This window comes from Falco rusticolus, chromosome 12 (assembly GCF_015220075.1).
Source record: "Falco rusticolus isolate bFalRus1 chromosome 12, bFalRus1.pri, whole genome shotgun sequence".
In the NCBI taxonomy this organism is placed as follows: Eukaryota; Metazoa; Chordata; class Aves; order Falconiformes; family Falconidae; genus Falco; species Falco rusticolus.
In genome coordinates this window covers 8,264,495-8,287,669 of record NC_051198.1, presented here as the reverse complement: position 1 = coordinate 8,287,669, position 23,175 = coordinate 8,264,495, and the positions used below count along the sequence as shown (strand labels likewise).

General features: G+C 40.0%; 1 protein-coding gene across 2 annotated transcripts in view; it reads right to left on the bottom strand.

The window, feature by feature from the left end:
* MACROD2 (mono-ADP ribosylhydrolase 2) overlaps positions 1-23,175 on the bottom strand; it is an 892,536-nt gene that overhangs the window by 288,556 nt on the left and 580,805 nt on the right. For both annotated transcript variants that reach the window (XM_037406063.1, XM_037406064.1), the window contains exon 7: positions 6,915-6,945. In XM_037406063.1, the coding sequence (XP_037261960.1) occupies positions 6,915-6,945 (31 nt within the window). The remainder of the gene's footprint in view (positions 1-6,914; positions 6,946-23,175) is intronic.

Here is a 23,175-nt window from a genome sequence, read left to right as displayed (position 1 = left end):
AAATGTATCTTTTTGAACCTAGGTATCCTTCTGCTGCTGGCCTCTTCCATGATGCTGTGGTATGTTCCACACGCATTAAAGCCAATGCAAAGGGAAGAATTTGCTAACGGATTGGGCTCTGAGTTTGGTTTGAGTGAGGTACTCTTTTTGGGGGGAAAGGACAAGATTACATCAAAGAAAAATTTTGGATAGCAATAAAGGGGTATTTTACCAAGAAGTATTTTATTCTTCATGTATCACGTTAATTTAACGTCTCCAGGACAAGGTTCATGTATCTTTATTTTCTTACTTAAATTAATTTCTTAACAAATGAGCTTCAAAGAGCTTTACTATTTCCTGAATGTAAGGCCACAGAACACACACATAAGAGTATCTTTTTGACATCAGCCAGGAAAACTTAGAAAAGGGGATTAAGTGATACTGCTAGTATATAACAATACAGAGTTTTAACTTTCATCACGGTAATTGAGACAGTCTATTTCTTTGAGTGGAAAACCACAAATACCAAAACAAACATTATATCTGACCAGCTGAAGCCCTGTTTGTGATATCAGCAATGTGTTTTCTGAATACCAGAGATCTTTTCCAACTCTCTTACGCTTTGAAGAACAGTTTGCCTGGGGGAAAAAAAGAATAATACAAGAAGTGAAAGGAAAAAGGGGAAAAGTGCCCAAAGTGCAATGTGTTTTTGATGATTTTGGAGCTGTCACTGGCTTTTTTTTTTTCAACAGTCTGCAGATATCTATATAGCTCATTGCAAAAGCAACTAGACATGAGCTATGCTAGGTACTTCATGATGTAAGCCACTATGAAATAAGAGCAAGAGAGCCCACAAACAACTGTTTCTTGCAGAGTAGAATCAAGACAGTGAGGTTACAGAGAGAGTATGGGCAGAAGTTGCAAGACGGAAGGGGGCAATTAACATATGCAAATATAAACTACTCAGAGTGGTGAGCCTAACAAAGGAGCCAGGCTTTCAAGACTTTACAAATCCTGAAGTTCTTCATGCTTCTGCCAATTTTGAAAGAAAGAAAGGCAACTACATAGACTCTATCTCTTCATAAAGAGAAAAGGGAAAAGACGAAAAGCAAGGCCATGAAGCAACTGAGTATTCAGTGTCCAACGGTCTAAGTCTTCAAAGGGAAATTTTTAAGGACAGTTACTTAATGTCATTTCAATGAAGAACAGGATTCATCCTCTAGGATTCAAGACAAATGCTGTAAACTGGGCCAGTCAGCAAGCACTTCAGAATACATAAAATTCTCAATAGTCTAACTACAATATCCATAAAATACCAATTCCCACTGAAAAAGAGAGCTTATTAAGTCTCTCATCTGGAATCAAGTTTGAGCTTTTCCTTGCTAAAAACATCATATGAATGTTAATTTTAGACTGTTGAGGGCTCAGCAATTTACACTTTCCAGTAATTTTTTTAGTACTTAAAATATAGGAAAAGACCAATTAGTATCATGGACACTACGCTGTCTGAAATAAGAGCACTGTTAAATAATGCATGCAACAAATTTTTATACAAGTAGTAATTAGGTTTCTAGGACTACTTGAATATTATAATAGTAATTTCATAGCTGTTACTATTATTAATTTTAATAATAATCTCAGTTAACTGGTGATCAGTCCCAAAAGAGCATTAAAAAAATGAGTTATCAGATATATCTTCATTTTCACTAAAACATTATATTACATAAATTATGGTGTAAATAACAAAATGCAATTAAATTTCCAATGAGCTACAAAAAATGACTGCTAAAATCACACAGTACTGTTAAAAAAGTTGATGCAGTCTGAGTTGAGAAATGAGGAGCTCTCTGATCAAGTTAAAACATTGGCTTAGTCAAGAGACAATCTTCCTAACGGGAACTTTCCTTACGTGACTTACTGGATTTTCTTTTTTTTTTTTTTTTTTTTTTTTTTTTTACCCCCCCCCACAGAATTTATATGATAATATCCATTTGCCTAGGTCACCATAATTGACAATATTCACAGTGTTCAAATGCTGATGATCATGATCACGTACAGCATCAGATCATTGTGATTGTTACAGGGACCCAATGCACCAGACTGAAGATAAATACAAGACTGTTTCATAGTTAATTATTATATATTTGTATATAGTACCCCTGAAACATTTGCAACTCCTTCCTTGGAAAGATGGCAGTGCAACCCTTATTAGAACTGCTCATTAAAGAAATATGTATCTTAGGAATAAAACACCAACAGAAAATGTGGAGAAACAGATGGGAAACATGGAAATAGAATGCCTTAACCTTTAGCCCTGTGTCAGGAATTTATTCTACCTTTAAAAACATTTGGTTTAGTCTTCTGACTCGGATTTTCAGAGGGCTTTTGTAATCCTTCAGTAGCACACCTGTCTGCTAATCCCTTGTTATAATCTATCTTGGATCACCTCACGGGGAGAAGAGCTGACAGATACACTCTGTGGATTGGCAGGATGAAGCATTCTTTGGATACTGAGAAGGACACACCAGAGGTCAGGACAGCTGTGACACAAGCTGGCACCAGACCAAGAGACCTCTCTCCCCAGATAAAGACAAAGCAGAGCAGACTATCTGTGACACCTACCTGCACCCTGCCTTGAGAATGTATTATATGCTTCTATTTCCGATATACACTGAATACTTCGCCTTTTTTTTTTTCTTTCATTGCTTTCTAAGCTTGCTTTTCAGTCTCTCCTTCAGCAACACATAATAAATTTAACCCTGCAATGTCTTGCCATGACCAGGCCAAAAGCTACAAGTAAGCCTAAGTGACCCGATTCTAAAAGAAACAAGTCTCACTCCAATGTAATAAAGGTGTTTAAAGTGAATCTGTGCGTTTCCACTGCCCAAATCACCGCAGACTTTCTGCAGTTTCATGGCTTTTTGTCTTTTCCTTTCCCTTTCTTGCTCTGTGTTTTTAAAATAAATGCAAATATACATTCATAACAAAACCTAAGAACTGCCATTATCTTCCCCCCAAAAAAACCCAAAAACAAAATCCCACCCAGATGATACCATTTTAGTGAAAGTCAAGTAAAGGTAAAATATACAGCTATATTGATGTAGAGACAAAAAGAAACACTAACTGTACATTTCTCTCAATATTTCTTTTCCTCCTTCTTCCCTTTTTCTTTTTTCACCTCCCTTAAGTTTAAAATAACATTTAAATACTTTCTTATGTTGCCAGAGCAGCTTATGTTGCCAACATAAGTATCTGGGAACAGCAGCCAAACCCTGTATTACTGTAAAATAACAGTAAGAAGGAACAAATAGGTGTGCATAGACCATAACATCTTCAACTCCTTCCATATGTAGTCCACCCCATAATTACCTCTCAGCAGAGTATTGCAACAAACATGAAAATAGCTGTCTTCTCATATCCATCTGCAGAGCCTTGTTTTAATTTCGCAGCTCATAAGATTTGTAGCACCATAGCAGGCATCCTTGTTCACTTCACAGGCTGCGAACACCAGAATTTGTGGGGAGCTTCTTAAAGACATGATAATGAGGTGCTCTTCCATTAAATATACTGAAGGAAGTCACTTTTTTTCCCCCCTTCTGGCAGTACGTCAGCCATAACAAGATGGTAATTATGGGGGAAGTGGATGTGTAAATGGTGATTCACTGTGTATAAGGTGACGATCTGACACTCTACAGCCTAAAATAACATGTTTTACCCTCTGGACTACAGATTTGTCTGTAGATTTTTATTTTTTTTTTTTTTTTAACAGATAGTAAAATCACTTTGAAAAAGGCAAAAGACAAAATGTTAGAAAATCCCTAAAAATCTAGCTGGCCTACAAAAAACCTTTGATAAGGTTAAGATTGCACTCTGACTCATGTTTGAGTGTTACTGAACAGCTACTGAGGATCTGTTGCTTGATACTTCAGTACCTCCCTAACGCTATGGGAGTGATATGAATCCTCTGCACTCCTCCTGAACCAGTTTGTGAAACTTCATGTTTTTGATATAAAGGAAAGCATTTATTGCAACACAATAGAGTAACCCAGGGATCCATGGGGATATAAGCCTTCACAACCTTTGCTTACTTAGATCGATTATCAGTTTATCAGCATATTAGAGATGATAGGGATCTCTTAGAAAAAGAGTGCCTGTGGGTACACCCTTGCTTTTGCAGTCCTTACAAACATTCAGCATCAGTTGCTTTCTACTTCATTTTTTAAAGATTTAATCCCTCATTTGAAGCTATCAGACTTCTAAAACAAAGATCCCACATGAGTGAATTTGTTGCCAGCACTCTAAATAGGAGCACATTAAAATCAAAGTTTTGAATGCTGGCACAGTGCCTTAAAGGCAAATGGCCTTCTCGGGGCTTTAATTCGTTCAAGCTGGAACATCCACAGTGCTACGGGTGGAGATGGAGCGTCAGGAAAGTGTTTGGGGAGGAAAGGCAGACCTTTCCTTCACCCAACACCCTTCTCATGAAAAGCAATCTGCCCTTAGCCAAACCCTCAGAAAGAGGCTGGCTTGCTTGTTTCTTCCCAGTTTCCTTTTTATGGGAGAAAAGGAGTGCTCTGCAGTGATGCAAACCGGAAAGGACTGCTCTCCAGAGAAGTGTGACTGCTCTCTCCTAATAATAGTAAAGGCAAGCCATCTAAGCATTTACAAGAATTTGGAGCAGAACACAGTCCAGATTCTTAAACGGGATATCCTCAGTTGATCTCTTGAAAATTTCTCCACTTCCATTTGGAGGTGAAACTCAGTTGTCAGCCAAGGGTTTCTGAAGGGACGGCATCCGTTCACATGGATCTGAGGTGAAAAATCAAGTCTGTACGTTCCTTTAATAACATTTTATTGGAATAGTCCAGTGTTAACTGCACAATACATAAAGCAATCCTAACCAGCTAGGCCATCAGCAACCGAGTTGATCTACTTGTTTGTCTAGACTTTGCTGACTTTATCTAAAGGAATATACCCATGCAGAGGGGAAAACCCCAACAAAATCATAAAGATGAAAACATAGCTTTGCAGACTTCGGGTATGCTATACATCTCGAACACATCACACAGCACAATTTTAGCACTGCAACTGCTATCAAACATTCTTGAAAATATTGACACCTGAAGCCTGATGCAGGGTTGCCTGTTTAATTACTTCTCTAGCAGTATGTCTGAGAGTCTGAAAAGACGGTATTTTTTCATTGAGGAACAGAAAGTATTTATTAAAACAGTAAAATCTATTAGAGATTATATTCCCAAAACAAACAAACAAAAAAAGCAGCCCCAGAAGAAGAGTATTTTAGCAGAAATGTGTCTTAATTCATTTTCAAAGGTGAAAACAGCAGTTACTGCAAAAGCATCTGCCACACTATATAATGTTCCAGTAGTGCCACAGCCTTCCCCATAAAATCACTGCTAGCTTCAAGAAAAGCATCCGTTGCCTCAGGAGAAGAAAACTCAAGATTCCTACCAGAGGTCCCTTCCAACTTTCTTTACTGACTTCAGGGAATTACATTCCTCACCTGCTGAGTCTTTCTCTATTAACTAGGAAAATTCTAAAATAAAGTGAATTATTGCTACTTGTACATTCTACTTACTAGTAATTCCAATACATTTACACCATGTCTTGCCTGGTTTTGTAAACCAGCATAAAAAATGTGTCTATGTTAAAGATCAGTACTTAAGGCAAAGAGTCAAAACCTAAAATGCAGAGCTGCCCTGAAAGTTCGAGAGGGGGACCTGAACTGAGCACCAAGGCAGAGCTTCATCTGAAACCAGGTTCGTATTCAGTGACTTACAGTGTTTGTGGAGATGGCATCTGCGTGTTCTGCAACTATGGAAGTGCAGTTCAAGTAGAAAAGGATACAGCACCCAAAATAATTCAGATTCTACCTTCTGAAGCCTAATTCTGATTTACAATCACCCAACAATGTTAAATAAGAGCTCCTTGAAAAAGACCCACCCTAAATATTCCTGTCACTTCCCCCTCCTCAACTGCAATAGCTGATTAATCAGAACTCAAGTTACTTTAAATAAATTACTATATGTTACTTTCATGCAGCAGCAGCTATGTCATACTGTGGTGCTACATGATGACTACATTTTTTTTTAATTTATTGCTGCTTAGCATTTTCTGTAAAATCTTTCAATTGTACAAGTAATCCAACCTACTATCATTTGTATGCATTTACTGAACCTAAACGAAAGAAAAATCAGCCCACGCTATTTTTAAATTAAAAAGTATTTTTGTCCTCTCGTAATTTACATGCCCTCAAATTTCTCCTTGTTTTCTGAATATTATAACAGCTTATCTTTTTCCTCCTTCAAATATCATGCTCACTTCTTCCGCAACTTCAACCAAAAAGCAGCCAACTATCAGCGACGGATTACTGTAAAATTACAGCAAAGCAAGTGACGAACTTCTATAATAACGCTTTACCTCCAGTTCTTCATGCGGTATTAATTTGCACGTAAATTATAAACTCAAAATATGGAAGCACAACTCAAGGGAACAAAGACAATTTCATGTTATTCCAGCAAGTTTGCTTGAGGTAACCATACGTTTCCCCTAGTCCTGGACACCGGGGAGTTTTGCTTGCTTGCCTTATGATGGAAAATTTTGCCAAAACCCTGTTTTTCCCCACTGAGGCCACAGCAGCATGTTTAAGAGTTAGGGAGCCGCAGAGGTGTAATCACAGCTGTGGGCCTCAGCTCGCAGGCCAAGGGCTGTGCTAAGGGCTGCACAACAGCCTCCCTCTTAGCACACCAGTATCTGCTCACACGCAAAGGCTTTGGGTCTCTGTTCTTTAACACAGGATAAATAGATTCTCAAGCCAAGATGACCGATGAGACATTTGATATGAAATATCACCATTTAAAATAGTAATAAACGGGAAAACTGATTAAGCAATATGTGACCTGTAAGGTCTTACTTACCATAAATTCCTGTTGAAATACAGGGAAATGCCTGTAAAACAACAACAAAAAAATAATCAGTGAGACACCCTTGGTTTAGATAAAAAGCTCATTAAACAGATATTTTTAAATGCCTGGTTTTCAACACTCAGAGATTACATGTTGTAGCCTTCACTATTAGAGCAGTCAATTCACAGGCATTTTCATGTCATTATATGAAACATTCTGTATGTTTTCCTTGCTGCCATGTTAGCAAAGCCACGTTCTTTTTCTCATCTTGAGCTAGGAGCAACATTTGAACCCAGGATCATTAGTAAATATGCTTTTCGAGCTGAAAATTAATACCTTAAGCTAAAAATTCATCCCATAAACTAGTACGGTAGAAAAAAAGAAATCATATTCTCTAGGCAGAGTTAGACAATATTTCTTCAGTAGTAAAGTAAGTCTGGCCAGCTTAAAACCTGCCCTGCCCCTTTGCCATGCCCTTGTTCAGTGTAACCTCCTTTTCTATTTCAGAGGTTTTCACTTTTAAACTCATGTTTTTCAAATATGTGGTTTATAGTGTGACCCAACACAGCTGTACCGGTACAAGTTAAAGGCTTGCAAACTGGTGTGGGGAGAGGACCTAGAAAAGCTGGGTGAAAAGGGTACATTTTTGGGCCAGCTTGAACACCAAAATAAATGTATCGTGCAACAAGAGATGGTTAGAGATACCGTACCAGCAAGAAAGACAATTTACATTTTTCCTAGCTGTATGTGTTGTCTACAGATTTGCATTTCTGTGAGCTAGAGTCAGTTTTCCACCAGGAGAAACCAAAGCCGTGGTTTCACAAGAAAGACAATTTTCCTTATGTGCAGTTGATATGTGATATCACCTTTGCGCCTCCCACCTCTGGACTGACAGCAAACAGCTCAAAGGTACAAGAGCACCTGGGACCAAAGTCTCAAATATCCACCCTCTGGCTCCCTCCAGATCCCCTGGCTATGAGTCATCATACAAAAGAAAGGAATTCTTCTTTACTTAATCACACAGGAAAACATTATTCAAAGCTAATGCTTGCTTTATATTTAACCAGGGAATTAATTAGGGAACGGTGATTAAGAAAGGAGAGGTCTAATGGAAAGAATACATCCTCCTTGCCCCTCTGAAAATACTTAAGTAAAATAAAGTGAGGGAAAATTATAGTCTCATTCCTTCTCAACCACTACAACTTACATCCTGAAAAATACTTAGCTTTGTAGTTTGTACCCAATAAATCACAACAAACCAGCTCTTTAAGGAAATAAGGACTGCAATAGGAAAAAAACCGCAACACACACAGTCGCAGAGCTCAGGCTGAGGTGGCAACAGATGCTACGGCAATAACAGAGGCATAAAGGATGATTTTGTCTAGTTTAGCAACAGGTTTTAAAATTCACCGCTGTTGAAGTTTCACATATTAGGAGATAATTGCTCCAAACAAGTGTTTTGTTTTCCATTCTGTCCCAGAACTTGAGTAACAGTATATGATTTAGATACTTTTATTGGCTACAGGGAATGAGTAACACCATTCAAGGTTCCTTCCCTTACTGTCCCCAAAACTCTGGACAAGGGGAAAATGTCCTGCAGCACCTCTGAAATCCCACCAGTCCTGCAGCTCCTTGGGCCACACCACAGAGGGTGCCTATAGGAAGCAGCTGATGCCTTCAGATCCCCATGCATATAGCAAAGCCACCCACCTGGGGGACCACGGGCTGGGGCAGCTCTGCAGACCCTGGGCAGCAAAAGAGCACTGGGCACCAGCTCCCCCCACACCACTGCACATTTGTCACCTGCACCAAGCAAAGCCCCGATGGTGATCCCGAAGGGATTTACCAGCCTGGCTGCTGCACTATGGGATGGGCTCAGCACACACTCCCAAGATCTCACCCCACAGCTGTGTTTATTGGCCCTGGAGCCAAGCGCCTGAAGGGAAGGCTGCACCTTCCAGGGGACCCAGCTTCCTTTTCAGCTTTGCCTTGAGAAGAGATAAGACAACTGCATTCGCAGCACTGCAGGACAGACCATAGCTCACTGCATTTGTTCATCTCCATTCACAGAAAACACTGCTCTGAGGCTGTTTTGCAAGCTTTAGCTAGCAATTTGTGTGTTGTGCATGTTTCTTAATACCTACTTTAAAATTACTATGTAGACACATCATAATCATCACCTTGCTTTCACTTTCTGTCATGTAGCTGAAACATATCTGAATAGAGCTACAAGAGTGTGTAAAATCCCATCAAGCTTCTTCCAAATACTGGTCTGTGACATAACTTGGATGAGCTCTGCCCTCTCCCTCATTCAGAGATGATCACAGCACATAACCAGCAGATGTAATTTCGTAAAATGTGACAGTGCTTTTATTCATTCAAGAAAGGCCCATACCCAAGATCACATATCAACTGTGTTTCCTCTTGGCTCCTAGGGAGACAATTTAGTCTGGATGCCAGGTTGAAATTACTGGCAGAGCAGTAATGGGGCACTCGCAGCATGGATATCAACATAATACAATATTTGGCTTATGGACAAAAGATGTTAAGGTTTCTAACCTTTTCTGTGTGTAATAATACCTTAATCCTACATTTGATTTCAATAAAAAAAAAATCACTTTCACAGTAGCAAACGTTCATTCCTATTTCCACAATATAGCATTTCTCATCTTCATTTGTTGCTGGTAACTGCTATTTATTGACTAACTTTTAATTTCTTTGCTACTGAATTAGCATGTTTGATTTACTTTGGAGCTAGTAAGAAATGTTACCCTGACAGCACTCAAAACAGGTACGACTCTGGAATAAGAAACAACTAATAACAGCGAGATCTTCCTACTACTATGCTGTTGCCATCATCTAGATAAAAAGGCCAAACTGAATCAGCTGTGTGAATACTGTAAAACTGAAATGGATTTAATTCCTGTAGGAGAGGATGTGGGCACTCAGCCTCTAGTACTTTCTAAGCTAATCGTTCTTTACTAAGGCTACAGCAGAGCAGTGTTAATTAGGATGAAATGTAATGCAGTTTCATAAGGCAAATTTACGATGGTCACCATGCAGAGGCCAAGCTGGACTCTAAGACATTGCAATAAGAGGGACCTGGGTATTTAAATACTTAAGGGCTTGTCTACAACAAGGGTTTCTAGTTCACGCTGAGCTGAAATGTATTAACTGTTATACATTAGAAAAATACAATTGCTGTGTCTACATGACCAGATGCCTCCTACTGCTGTCCTAATAATTGCTTCCACAGAGCAAGGACTTTCTTCAAATTAAGTGCTCAGCATTCTGCACCGGCATCCCAGTGCCACTTCTGCCACGACCAAGCCACATACGAGGTAAGCACTTTTGTTCCAGCACATAACACAGCAGACAAAAATAATATCAAACACAAATTGAGCTTCCTCTGATTTCACTGCATCACCTCATGAAGCAGACTAGCTAATACTGATACTTGAGAGCCATTCCTTCATGCAACTGGCATTACTGAGCCTTCATAAAGAACTCACGAGCTTTCTAAAAAGTCTTTGATTCTACTGAAATAAGCAGAAATTTTTAACTAATGGTTCAAAGTCAATATTTCCTAATATCTCTGGGTTGAAGGCAGTTAAATGTGTCACACACAAAACATCACCAAAAGCTTCTCCAGCAAGTTCAAGGTAACAAACATCCCCTCAGGAACACACCTGAACTCCTGATTCAGTAGGAGAATGCCCCACTCCTGCCACTCAGAGGACCTGACCCAAAACTCCTCCAAACTATGCTATCTTATAGTGCCTCAGTTTATTATTTTTAAGTTGGGCTCAAGTTTTTGTTTTTCAGCTTCCTTCATTTGTATCAAAATATTACACTAAAATGAGTTCCTCTGCAGCAGGCATTCGCTTTTAAAAAGTAGTACAGTGAGCACCTTTGCTAGATTGTTTGTCTTACAGCTGGTGATTGCCTTGTGAACTGAAGTGGCAAGTGAGTGGGCAGAGAGAAAATTGCTTGTTTAAGAGCAGCCCTGACAGCGCTGCTCTGCTGTGATTCACGAGGATGAATGCCAGGGGGACTCTGCAAAGGTTAAAGCAGAGGGTTTACAAGGTAAGGCTGCCTTATGGTAGAACTAGATCTGCTGTGTAGAGTATAATATGGGACTTTTCACACCTTAAGTTCCCATGCGTGTTTTCAAAAAGCTCACTGTAACGTAAATATATATTTGTAATAACTTTGTAGAACATCACGGATTAATAATGTTCTGGTTTCCTTGGCACCTTTACTACCTCTATGGCTTGTCATGTCCACCTTAAAAAGAAGAAAGAAAAAGTAAGTATTTATTGCCTAAAGCCTCCACTTTCTGCCAGGGAAAAAAAGAGTTTCGATAGCATGCTATGATATCTTTTAACATGCAGCACCAAAAAGCTGTGGCACATACATCGTGGCATCATGAAGTGCTGTTATCAAGACTGTGGCACAGCGCTGTGAAAGCTAAGTATCAGCTAAACCAGAAAGCAAGCTAATTTAAATGGTATCAATTGTTTGAATAATGAACAATTTATTTTCGTGAAAAGATTTTATGATTTGAATCTAGCGGGTGGTGAAGAGCTGTGGTGGGGAATACAGTGGTGTATATTTAATACTTGGACCACATGGTCGAGGCACTGCAATGGCAGGGAAAATAGAAGACCCCAGGAAATGGGAAGATGGGAGAGACCTTGGTGTCATCTGACATCAGGCATTTTTCCATTTCCCTTGTTTAGCTGGTCACATGCATTTTTTAGTCCTTACTCCCCCTAGGTATTGCTGATGTTTGGAGATGAATTACGGTTGTCAAGCTGGAATATGAAACAGCAGAGAAGGCATGGTCCTGGATGAACTTCCAGAAACCCTTGCAGTTCTTTTAGTGGCAGAAAATTATATTTAGCCATCAGTTGCACATGCTCCAGACCCATTGTCACCATTATTTTCAATGTACAAGCAGAAGGTTTCAAAACTAGACACCCTTCAAACTCATCCATGCCCACCCTGGCAGCACCCACCTGGGCAGCTGGTACAGCCCCCCCCCAACACGAGGTGTGCACAACGGTACCGCTCCCCAAGCATTTCGGTACAGCATCAACACCAGCGCTCCCACACCTGCTTTAGATCAAATCCCCTCCGTTGTGCAGACACTGACCTGCGGTATGCAACCGCAGATAGCACCATCTGTGCCCACAGATAGCAGGGGGGTGGTCTGTAGAGCCCAGGGTCAGCGAGAGGGCTGTAAGCACGCTTAACTAGCCATCCCTACGTCTGCTGTCGAGCAGCGTGAGTTAGCACCAGGAGAGCCAGCAAATGACTGTTTCTTTCCCCTTGCCATGACCATTAATCCACCCTAACTTAATTTCTGTGAGCCTGAACAGTCTGAACCCAGTTATAGCACTATTTTTCAGCGTTTGTCAACAAACTTCAGTATCTGCTACACCGATATTCCTGTTGGCCAGCCAAAGCTCCTAAAAAAATTTGAGTGCCTTAGATGCTTTTCAAAATAACATGCTCTATAAAACCCCCTAATTCCAAAAAGCACAATAAAACTATAAAACTTCAGGACCTATTTTAGCTCCTGAATGCACAAAACATTCACAGGGTATGCACATTTTTAAGATAACAGTAACATCAGAGTCAACCTTGCTACTTTTACTAGACTCAAACTTATAAACCAAAACATTTCATAAACCACTAACTATAATCCTATCCTGTTGCCTTTTAAAAATCCTTATATACTATTTGGAAGAAAAATAAAATAAAACTTAGGTTATTTCCTAGTCAATCTCCTGCCATACTTTTAAATGTCATCATTCTGAACTGTAATTACTGAACAACAAATTTTGCAGTCAATACACTTCAAAGAACAACTTACTCATAGAAAAACTCTAATGCACTTCCTATACTGAAAAGAAGAGGAAAAAATAAAAGGAAGAACTGAATATGAGAATGGTTAAACTCAGTTTTCATTATAGGACCATATTAGCATGGCTATTAATCTGTCTTTAACGAATACAAAAGTAATTATCGCTTCAAAAATTAGTCTCTTGAACTACAGAAGATCACACCACAACCTTCAGACATTCATACAAGCTCTCCTCATTCCCACATGGGCAGGTTCATGAGCTACAACGTTCAGCTGTCAGCACAGTCAGAGCCCACCTGGGCACACAAGTGCCAAAAAAGTTGGGGGTAATTTACTGGTAGAAACTTCGGTGTCCACTCTTTACATGCCTGAAAGTTCCATGCCAGCTATGTGATGTGTTCTCAAAGGGTGTTGATAGCTGACAAAAGGCTGGTCAAGCAACTACAGCTGCAGTCCAGATTCAGACCTAACATGAAACATCCTTCAGTATTGTGGCTCAAAACTTTTCTATGGACCTTCATTTACCAAAATGTAAATTAATACTGCACAATCAAAGGACCATTTGTTTAGAAACTTACACCACAGCAGTAATTAAATTGAAAATAATAAAAAAAAAAACCCAAACCCAACAGCAAGGTGGCAAATGATCATTGAGAGAGGGGATCTGTCGCAAATCTACTGAAAGCTGACTAAAGGACACCTACTAGTAAAAATGTTTTGCAACAAGTGCATACAGAACTTCATCATAACTTGGAAAAGACAGAAATCCAAACCAATTGCACACCAGTTTGTCAGAGGATCTCCCCAAGTTTCCCTGCTGGTCACACTTAAAGGACTGCTCCAGATAAGTATTTACCACAAAGACTGCAGTTTTTCATAAAGTCTGTTTATTTTATATGAAAGGGCAGTTACGGAAGAAGAGACCACCTGAGAGGTTCAAGGCCAAAGAATACCTTTAATATTTCCTGTTAACAAAACTAAATAGATCAAGGGGTGCAGGGGAGTCTTTTCCTTTGATGACCTCTTTGCCACAAAGCGGCCAATGTTCTCATTGTCAAATTGTGGGTCTTGCCTCACACAATGCGTGATGATTCTGCTTAGTTTTTACTGAAATAACTAAAAACTTCAACTAAAGAACATTTATTCAACAATGAGTACTGGGAAAAAAATACCGAGGAATCCCTACCACAGATTTACAATTTTCTTGGTTTTGGCCAATTTATTTTTTATTTACACAAATATTTTAGCAGCTGTGTGTTCTAACTTCATATGAGTTTAAAATAGATTTGTGAAGACATTGAAACCAGCTGCTACAATGAACTATGCAAAACAGCAGAGCACTGTAGTGTGGAATTAACTTCAGAAGATTCACTACTTGAGGAATCTCACCAAATACTTATTTTTAAATTTTCAAATCTATTATCTTTCATTAATTAAAAGTAATAGCTCAATTAACTGCGTGGATGAAGACCTAGACTGAAAGTTGGTCAAATAATTTGATTTCCCCAAGTACAAACTCGGTTGTGGCATGGGAGTTGTCTGTTGTTTTTTTTTCTAAACTCTTTGCACATTTTTAGTTAGAATGAAAAACTTATAGGGCAACTATGGACTAGTGGTTTGGTACATGTTTTAAAAAAATCATTAACTATTCATATTTAGAAATTCTCAGAAATTAAATTGTAAGTTTCAAACAGCTGCAGAATAGCAGAGATTGGAAAGCACCTCTAGAGATTGCCTGATCTAACCCACCTGCTCAAAGCAGGGCCACCTAAGGCTGGTCACCCAGGACTATGGCCACTCAGGTTAGAGTATCTCCAAGGATGGAGACTCCACAACCTCCGTGGACAACCTGTTCTGCTGTTTGACTGACCTCAGAGTAAATAAGTGATTTCTTATGTTTAAATGGGATTTTCTGTATTTCAGTTTGTACCCACTGCCTCTTGTACATTCAATGGGCACCGCAGAGAAGATGTGCTTATCATCAGGCATTTATACACATTGGTAACATCTTGCTGCTAAGCCTTCTCTTCCTCAGGCTGAACAGTCTCTCAGCACCTCTTTCTGTGAAATACAGTCCAAGCTCTTGCTCATCTTTGTGGACCTTCGCTGGAGTTGGTCCATATATCCATGTGTCTCCTACTGGGGAGCCCAAAGCTGGAGTAGAGGGAAAGGATCACCTCCCTTGATCTGCTGGCAACAGTCTTCCTAACACAGCCCAGGAGGCTGGTGGCTTTCTTTGCCTCAGGGATGCGTTGCTGGCTCATGGTCAGCTTGCTGCCCACTGGGACCCCCCACGGCTGCCCTCTGCAGAGCTGTTTTCCATCTGGTTGCCCCTCAGCATATACTAGTGGCAGGGGGCTATTCCATGCCAGGGGCAGGACTTTGCATTTCCCTCTGCTGAACTTCATGAGGTCCCCACTGCCCAATTGTCTGGTTTATCAGACAGCACAACCATCTGGTTTGTCAGTCACTCCTCCCAGCTTTGTTTTGTCTGAAAACTCCCTGGGGTCCTTTCTGCCCCATCATCTAAGTCACTAAAGAAGATCTTAAATAGTATCGGCTCCACTATCAGCCCCTGCGGTATACACTGAACTGACCTCCAGCTGGACCTTGAGCCACTCTCCACAACCCTTTAATCCCATCAGCTCAGCCAGTTTTCACTCTTTTTTTCACACAGCAAAAAAAATACAGACAGAAAATAATAATTGAGTTTATAATCTGCCTAGGATATTCAGAAGCCATTACAGCTGAAACACCAATTAAAGCATAAAAGTGCAGATGAGGAGGAGGAAAGAATAAAACGTCAAATGAGAACTCAGAACAGATTTAATGATTTTTTTCTTTCTATACCAACCCATGCCAAAACAGTCTGGAAATGAATGACAAACTGATTTTGAACCACACCTGTGATGCGCTTTTAGCCCCGGTAGAGAACAGTTCTGAGTTTCTTTCATGCCAAAGAAATCAAAAATCCCCTTGCCTTTTTCAAAAGAGAAGGGGACATTCACCTACCCACCCCGTACTGCATCAGCCTCTCAGCACTGCAGAGCATGCAGCAGTTGCGAAGTTTGCCTCTGGAGTGCCTGAACTATCAGTGTTTAAATATTTTATGAAGAAGAGCTTGAACATGCAACTTCCTTCACAAGAACAACACAGATACAGCCCTTATTACTTTTTAAATGAAGGATATCACTATTTTCAGAAAACTAATAATACTGTTTAGTCCTACTACCTTCAATAAACCCTATTGTATTAAGGGATTTATTTCTGGTCTGAGAGACCATCTTCACAGCAGTGTTTTGGCATCTCACTCCCCCCAGCATGTTTCTACTGACAAGATCCTGCAAGATCTACTGACCTCATCTTAAGTGCGTATCACTAAAAGGAAAGCTAGAATCCAGCTTCATCTCAGTTAAGCCATTTCAAGGCCGGAGTTCTGGTCTAAGGACTCTCTACAGTTAATAACAAGGGTCATTCAGCTGTATCAGGTCAAATGAATGGCTCTTCTGAGGAACTGCTGACTACAGAGTGAAGCTAGATACCTAGGCTAAATTTAGGTGAAACAAATCTCCCCCTGAGCACAGGAAATCGTATGTGTTTGCCAGAAAGCATATTCAGGAACTCTCTTTCTCTTGAGTCCTAACCACAGGAATATTCTGTCCATTGATTCAATATAAAATTACTTCTAATGAAAAATGATGGGCCAGACTTCTCCAGCTTCATGACATCATCCTGTATGGTAGTCAGCCTCATGGGTGGGATGGCAAAGGAGAGCTTAAACAGTCCAGGAGAAGGTCTCTCTGGCACAATCCTGCCTCAGACAGAAATACTTGCACACCAGCACTGAGCAAGCACCTCCCAGCCAGCAAACATACTATCTTTCTCAAAAGGGCTAATTAACAACTACCCAGCATCCTCTGTCTTGTGCTGGTCTCATTTCCAGGAGCACAGCTATGAAAATCAGATCTGCTGGCCCTAGTGCAGGCTCCTAGTAGTCCAGGGGAACATACACCACACTCAGAAGACACAGTCTTTGCAAGCCTGGCTTGAGCTTGTGCAGGCTGGTAGGAGTGAACGTACCTAACGCAGCATCAGCATTTCCAGTGTACAGGTTGTAACACTTACTAATACATTCTTAACGAGCTCAAATTTAGTGTGTACGGCCCCGATCCAAATCAATATTGCACCACATCTACAGATCAATACTAGCTCTACATCTATAACATTTTCAAATGAAAAGAAAAAGGAAGAACTCACAAGATTATATTAATGTAAAAATATTTTAAAGGAGGTACTCAGTGACAAAAGCATTTACCGACTGCAGTGACAATGACAGTAACTGCTTCATCCTTAACACTAGGTTATAGCCTGTCCTTACTGCTTCATCTAAACCAACATACCAAGGAAATACCGCTGCACCTTCACCGTGGTCTGATTCAGATCTGAGCCAACCTTGCAAGAAAAAACTCATTAAATGACATTAAGGTAGTACTGAGATCATTCTCTGACAACAAAGAATAATGAGGTAAATTAAGGGCAGATGGATATTGAGGCTTTCCTCTAAATGTCCTTAATTTTGTAGGTTTTAGACATACTGTCTCCTGAACCTCGGTGCAATTTTAGTTTTACTATTTGTGATATTTATAGCTCCCATTTATATAAGTAATATGTAATTTTAATGCAGGTCTAATAGTTCCAGCTGCCATTGACACAGATTGTAAAATGAAAAAGGGAGGATACCTTATTGAGTAAAATGCTGTTTTATTTCCTTCCTGCCATCTTAGCCACTGCGATACAGTGGGTTAATGTCTCATTTGGATTCCAACCTTGTCAACACATCAAAGATCCTCCCAGGTGAAGAGGAGCAGGGCTATGCAATTGATCTCCCCTAACCTGTAATGTCTGTGTCACTCTCGTCCAGGGTGAGCAACCGAAATGCATGTTTCTTTTTGAGAGAGGTAAGAGAGCCGCCTTGAAGAACTACATGATGATGAAAGGTATGAGACAGGAGTAGACCTTGGGAAATGTCAAGGGAGATCACAGTCAAAATTGCCTTCTTTATCCAGAATAAATAACAGAAGTTGTGGATTATGTGACTGTAATTCTGTTGAGGAGGTCTGGTAACATAAATCACGATAAAGACGACTAGAGACTCTTTAAAGACCAAGGAGGTTATTTGTATTTTTTTACCTTATTTTCTACTGTTCCCAGACACAGACTCTACAGATGTTTCTATGGCTATCCTGAGTCCCCTCAATGCAGTATTTTTCCCTTCCCTATTTATTCTCTGCTGTCACCCCACTCTATAACTTTTTCCTTTCCATTCTTCCACACACACCCCCCTCCAATGACAGATTGCTGCCATCCGCTCTGTTCTGAATTCACTGCTTCCATTATCACTTCCCTTACAGCTGTGGCACATCTGCTTTCAGATCCACTTTATGATTTTTCCTAAGGCCCTGCCTTGCTTTCAGCATTGCTGAAGTGCCTGTGCAAGGAGAGCAGCAGCTACAGGCACCTCATCACCATCTGTGGCTTGATTCAGAGCCATTGCAGGCAGCAGGAAATCCTCAGCTTCAACTGCAATCCAAATCTTATTCCCACTGTTTTTCTGCTTTTAAAGTGTTGTTGAATGACATAAACAAGTTAGACCGCACCATTATTGCCAGAAACGGGTCAACAACTCTGGACACCTCATTTCTGGTACCATGAGATTGGTTCAGGAAACGGAAAACAACACGCTGTCTGAAAGAAGGTTTTGGAAAAAATCAGTGGCAATGTGTTTAACAGGGTATGCAGAAAACTAGGAGTCCTGAAGAAAGGCCAATCCAGGCTTTCCTCATTCTGAGTAACCCCAACAGTGTTCCTACCAAGTTGAATGAATCTGCATAACAATAAACATGTCAGGATAGGTCCCAATAAACTTCAATGTCAATGCAAGAAAGGCCATCACACGCATGGAAAAAGTGAACACACACCCCACACCCCCCCCAAAAAAAAAACCCAACCAAAAAACCCAACCAAAAATCATACCACAAAAAAACCCCAAACACAAATAACCTGATTAAATATGTGTATTTTATCTAAGTTCTTCCAGCTTTCATTCTCTTACAGACATTTATTCTTTCTCTTGATAGATGCTGCTGCAAAAATACAAGGTTAACAATTTTAAATGGAAGTGTGACTTTCATTTTCTACTTCCTCCTGTTCAAGATAATGATCCAGACAGATTTTTGAACTGGATTCAAATAACACTTAATGCCTTGTCAAAATCTTCTTATTTTCAAATGTTTTGCATGAAAATAACTGTTATGCATATTTTTTTAAATTGCAGAAATGGCAAAACCAGAGAAAAGGCATAAAGATTTCTTGCTTTTTAAATACATATTTCCCAAATGAAGCAAACTGCACAGAGTAATGAAAATGGAACAGAAAAATATAGCTATCACTTTGATTTCCCTGTCTTCTCTCATTGAGTTGCCCCTAGATGCCCTTTTCATTTTTTAAAAGAAAGCATATTGAGATCCTTGTGCTGTTGCTTTGAATTTTTTTCTTAAAGGAAAGACAGACATGAAAAGGTCTAAACCAGAGACACATTATTATTCAAGAAACGTTATAAAGGAACTACCACTTGCATTACTAATACTTCACCATTCATGGAAACCATTTAGCATGACAGACAAAAGCAGCATATATACATCTAAACAGCTTCGTATGCCAAATAGATACCAGTTGTGGAGAACAAATACTGCACACAGAGGCAAAAAAACCCAACCCCAACCTCCCCCCAAAACCCCCACAAAAGTGTCCCAAAGCAGTGAGGAAAAAGAAAGAAATTAAGAACTTGTCTCTGTGGATGGTAAAGATTTAAGAAACTGGTTTTAAAATTTCTTGGTTTCAAATACTTTGAAGAGAATTAAGAAATAAGTGAATAGTTTTGTACCACGCGCTACAGTAAGGGCTGTATAAAAGAGAAAGGGAAATGTTAGTATTAAGGCCCCGGTTCTTCTTTCTGTCTTTTCTCCAAGCTCCCATTGATTTCAACAAGAGTTCTGCACACGCAGTGACTCCAAAACGGGGCTCTGATAGCTTGTGTTTTCATACTGATACGAAGGCATTAACACAGAGAAATTTCCATTTGTGCTAATGGGATCTGTACAGCCAACGATACTTGTTTTTCTTCCTGAGCACATTCCCCTGGTTCTTGTTCTTTTGAGATCTGCTTCAGCAGAACACTTCTGTCTTGCATTAAAATACAGTTACAAAATTCATAACTAAACAGTACTTAAAACCATATTGTTTAATCTATGACTTTTCCTCTGACAAGTGTGAAAACGTGTGCAATATGACAGAAGGTTTGCTATAGTAATTGCATGTTGTGATTGAATGATAGAGTAACAACCACGGAAATAACTGTCTTTCTGAAATTGCCACAGAAGGTAAGTTGCTCCTGTACAGTTTTAACTTACGCACCATCTGTTTTGCCAGTCCTTTAAATGTTCCTTTAACCAGTTAAGGGATTTGATTGTTATTTGTATAGGCATTGCCACACTTCCTCTGACCTTTTGCACGATTTATTTTGGAAAGAGTGTCTCTCTGTTCCTTTCTGTCCCCCTCTGCCTCTCTCCCCTCAAACCCTACTCTCCCCACCGGGGACTCATTCATCCACCACCCACATCTGACAGATCTACCACCCATGTTTTCTGAATTGTTGCCACATTAGCTAGCAAAGAGGATATTATGTATGGGCAAAATGCATACGTCCTTTTGAATATTTTTCCAGTAGATGGAGACACATCCACAAAGTGTCGATTTCCCTAAAAGCTGACATTATTAACCATCAGTTCAAGAATAAAGTAATATTCCAATATTGCTATTATAGTCAAGACTTACCCAGTTGAGAGAGAAGAAATATATTTGGATAATAATCACATTGTAGACTTGAATTAACATGCTAAATCATGTACAATATAGCACTAAGTAACACTACATTAAACTTAACAGATTATCAAGACTCTAATTCTATATTAAAAAAACCCCAAACAGCTTGAGTTAAAAACAAAAAAACCACGCACAACAAAAAAATCCTCTTCGGCTAAAGTGTATGCATTGTCCCATTTACTCATCAGCAAAACCCTACAATGAAGTAACCACCACAATAAACCCGTGCTTATAGCACGGCACACAGTGACAGTACATTGCACTACAACAATAAGAACTAAGGTTCCTTCAAATCAAACTTGCAGGTGGACAAAAAAAAATAGATATGAAATGAAACCAGCATGTTGCAAGTTCAAAACAAACAAAGGAGATGCTACTTCACATAAAGCAGAGTGGATGCCACACAAAAGAGAAAAGTTTATGGGCGCTGAAAATCAATATTACAAATCCACCTTAGAAAAAGGCAATGAGGGATTTAAAGCACGAAGATAAAATTTGTGGATCATAAAGTCCCTAAGAGATGAAAAGCCAGGGCTAGGAAAGTGTTCTGACAACTGCCATTAAATGCCTGCCCTGTCCTTACACTCCTCACTAAGCATCTGCTCTTCCCAAAGCAAAGGCAGGGTACCGCACAGGACAGACGTTTGGTCTGACCCAGCGTGGCCCTTCAGACAGTCTTCAACAAACTTTCTAACCATCGAGAAAACTACGGGCAAGCCGGCGAGAGCAGGTCGTTGTTGTAGGCTAAAATGTGTGAAAATAACTAATTGCATCAGAACAATAATAACTGTCAAATAACTGGGAGAGCCACTAAAGCAGCAGACACTGATGGAGCCAGCGGCTGCCTCGGGCATACACAGCTCAGGGGAGCCATCAGCGCGGCACTGAAGCCGGGGAGAACGGCACACGTCAGCTGGACACCAGCTAGTGCTCACCGCACCTGTGACAAGAAGCTCTTCCTACTCAGTGAGTGCCTCCTCGTCCTTTCACCAAGGTTCCCAGAGTCAGCAAAGGTCAGAACCAGAGACAGCCTAGAAGCAGCCCACGAGCCTCCCCTGCCCTGCCCGAGACACAGGGTTTGGATGGCAAATCTTTCATCCCATTTTCTGCCTTGAATGTCCTCTGGAGCAACCCTTACCTGGCAGGCACGGGAGTTCGCTGCGCATTGCGCTCTTGCTTCCCTGTGACATGAGCAAGGAATGTATATCATACTATTCAATGCTAATCATAAAAGGGACTATGGACCCTCCTTATCCTTGCTGGATTTGCCTCCAGCCACAAAGAAGTCTTCTCACATTCCCTGTGAAGATTTTCTCTCTCCGGTCTTCATTGCTTCCTCCCAGCGTGCTGCTGTAGGAGGCTTTAAGGAGGATTTCATCCCTGCACAGTGAACAGCTCTCCGAATTGGAAAAGTAAAATACTACATCTTACATTATTAGTGCCCTCTTGCTTTATGACAAAACAAACAGGAGGAAGAGACATGATTTGTACTTATCTTTCATGAACATATTGAATAAACCGATTGTCATAATATTTTAAATATTTGACAGATCTTTACTACCACTGTTGTATCTTTTTTGTAACTCACTGTTCAGCCTGATAGCAACATTCACATTATTCACATTATTATCACACACACCCAAAAAAAAATAAAAAAAAAAATCATCCCTAGCCACATCTTAAGAGCTGAGCATTTTATTTGCCTTTCTAGCCAACACTGTTTTCAAGAAGTCATCCAAAATCACTTTCAGAAAATTTTTCCCCAAGGAGTTACAACTAATTAAGAAGCCATCCATGTTTTAGTAATTTCCATTATTCTATTGTGGATTCTGTAATTTTTATCTAAAGTCTTTGAAGTTTATATATAATGTCACTCATTCTGAGTCATCAGCAAATTATAGCCCTCTTTACTGCACTGCTGGAAACACTGTTAAATATATGGAGCAAAACTGGTCCTGCCGCTGCTCCCCCTAATACTACTGTTAACCTCTTTCTTTCATCAAGAGAATGGCTTTTTTATTCTTTGTATTTATTTCTTATCTGCTAATTGATTTTTAATCCATAACTTCCAAAGGCTATCAGCTTCTCAGCCTTGTGACTTTTTTTGGGGTCTATTGTCAATAGACAACACTCCTTATTTTCTCAGCAATACCTGGCAACAAAAGTGAGGCTGCCTTTGCAGCACAAGCCTTCCTAGCCTAGTTGGTGCCAGAAATAAAGCAGGAAACTATCTCTGGGGCTGCCAGACAAGACAGTCGAGACTTCATCCTTAGCTCAGCGCAGGGGGCCACACACACACACTGGCCAGGACAGACAGACTGAACTGGGCAAAAATAGCCATCCGAAGTGCAAGTGGAAGCAGACAGAAAAAAGGGAGGCCAATACATGTAACATTTCAGTCAATTTTTGACCTGTTCTAATAATAAACGAGAGAAATAGCTCGAACACTACACGCTATTG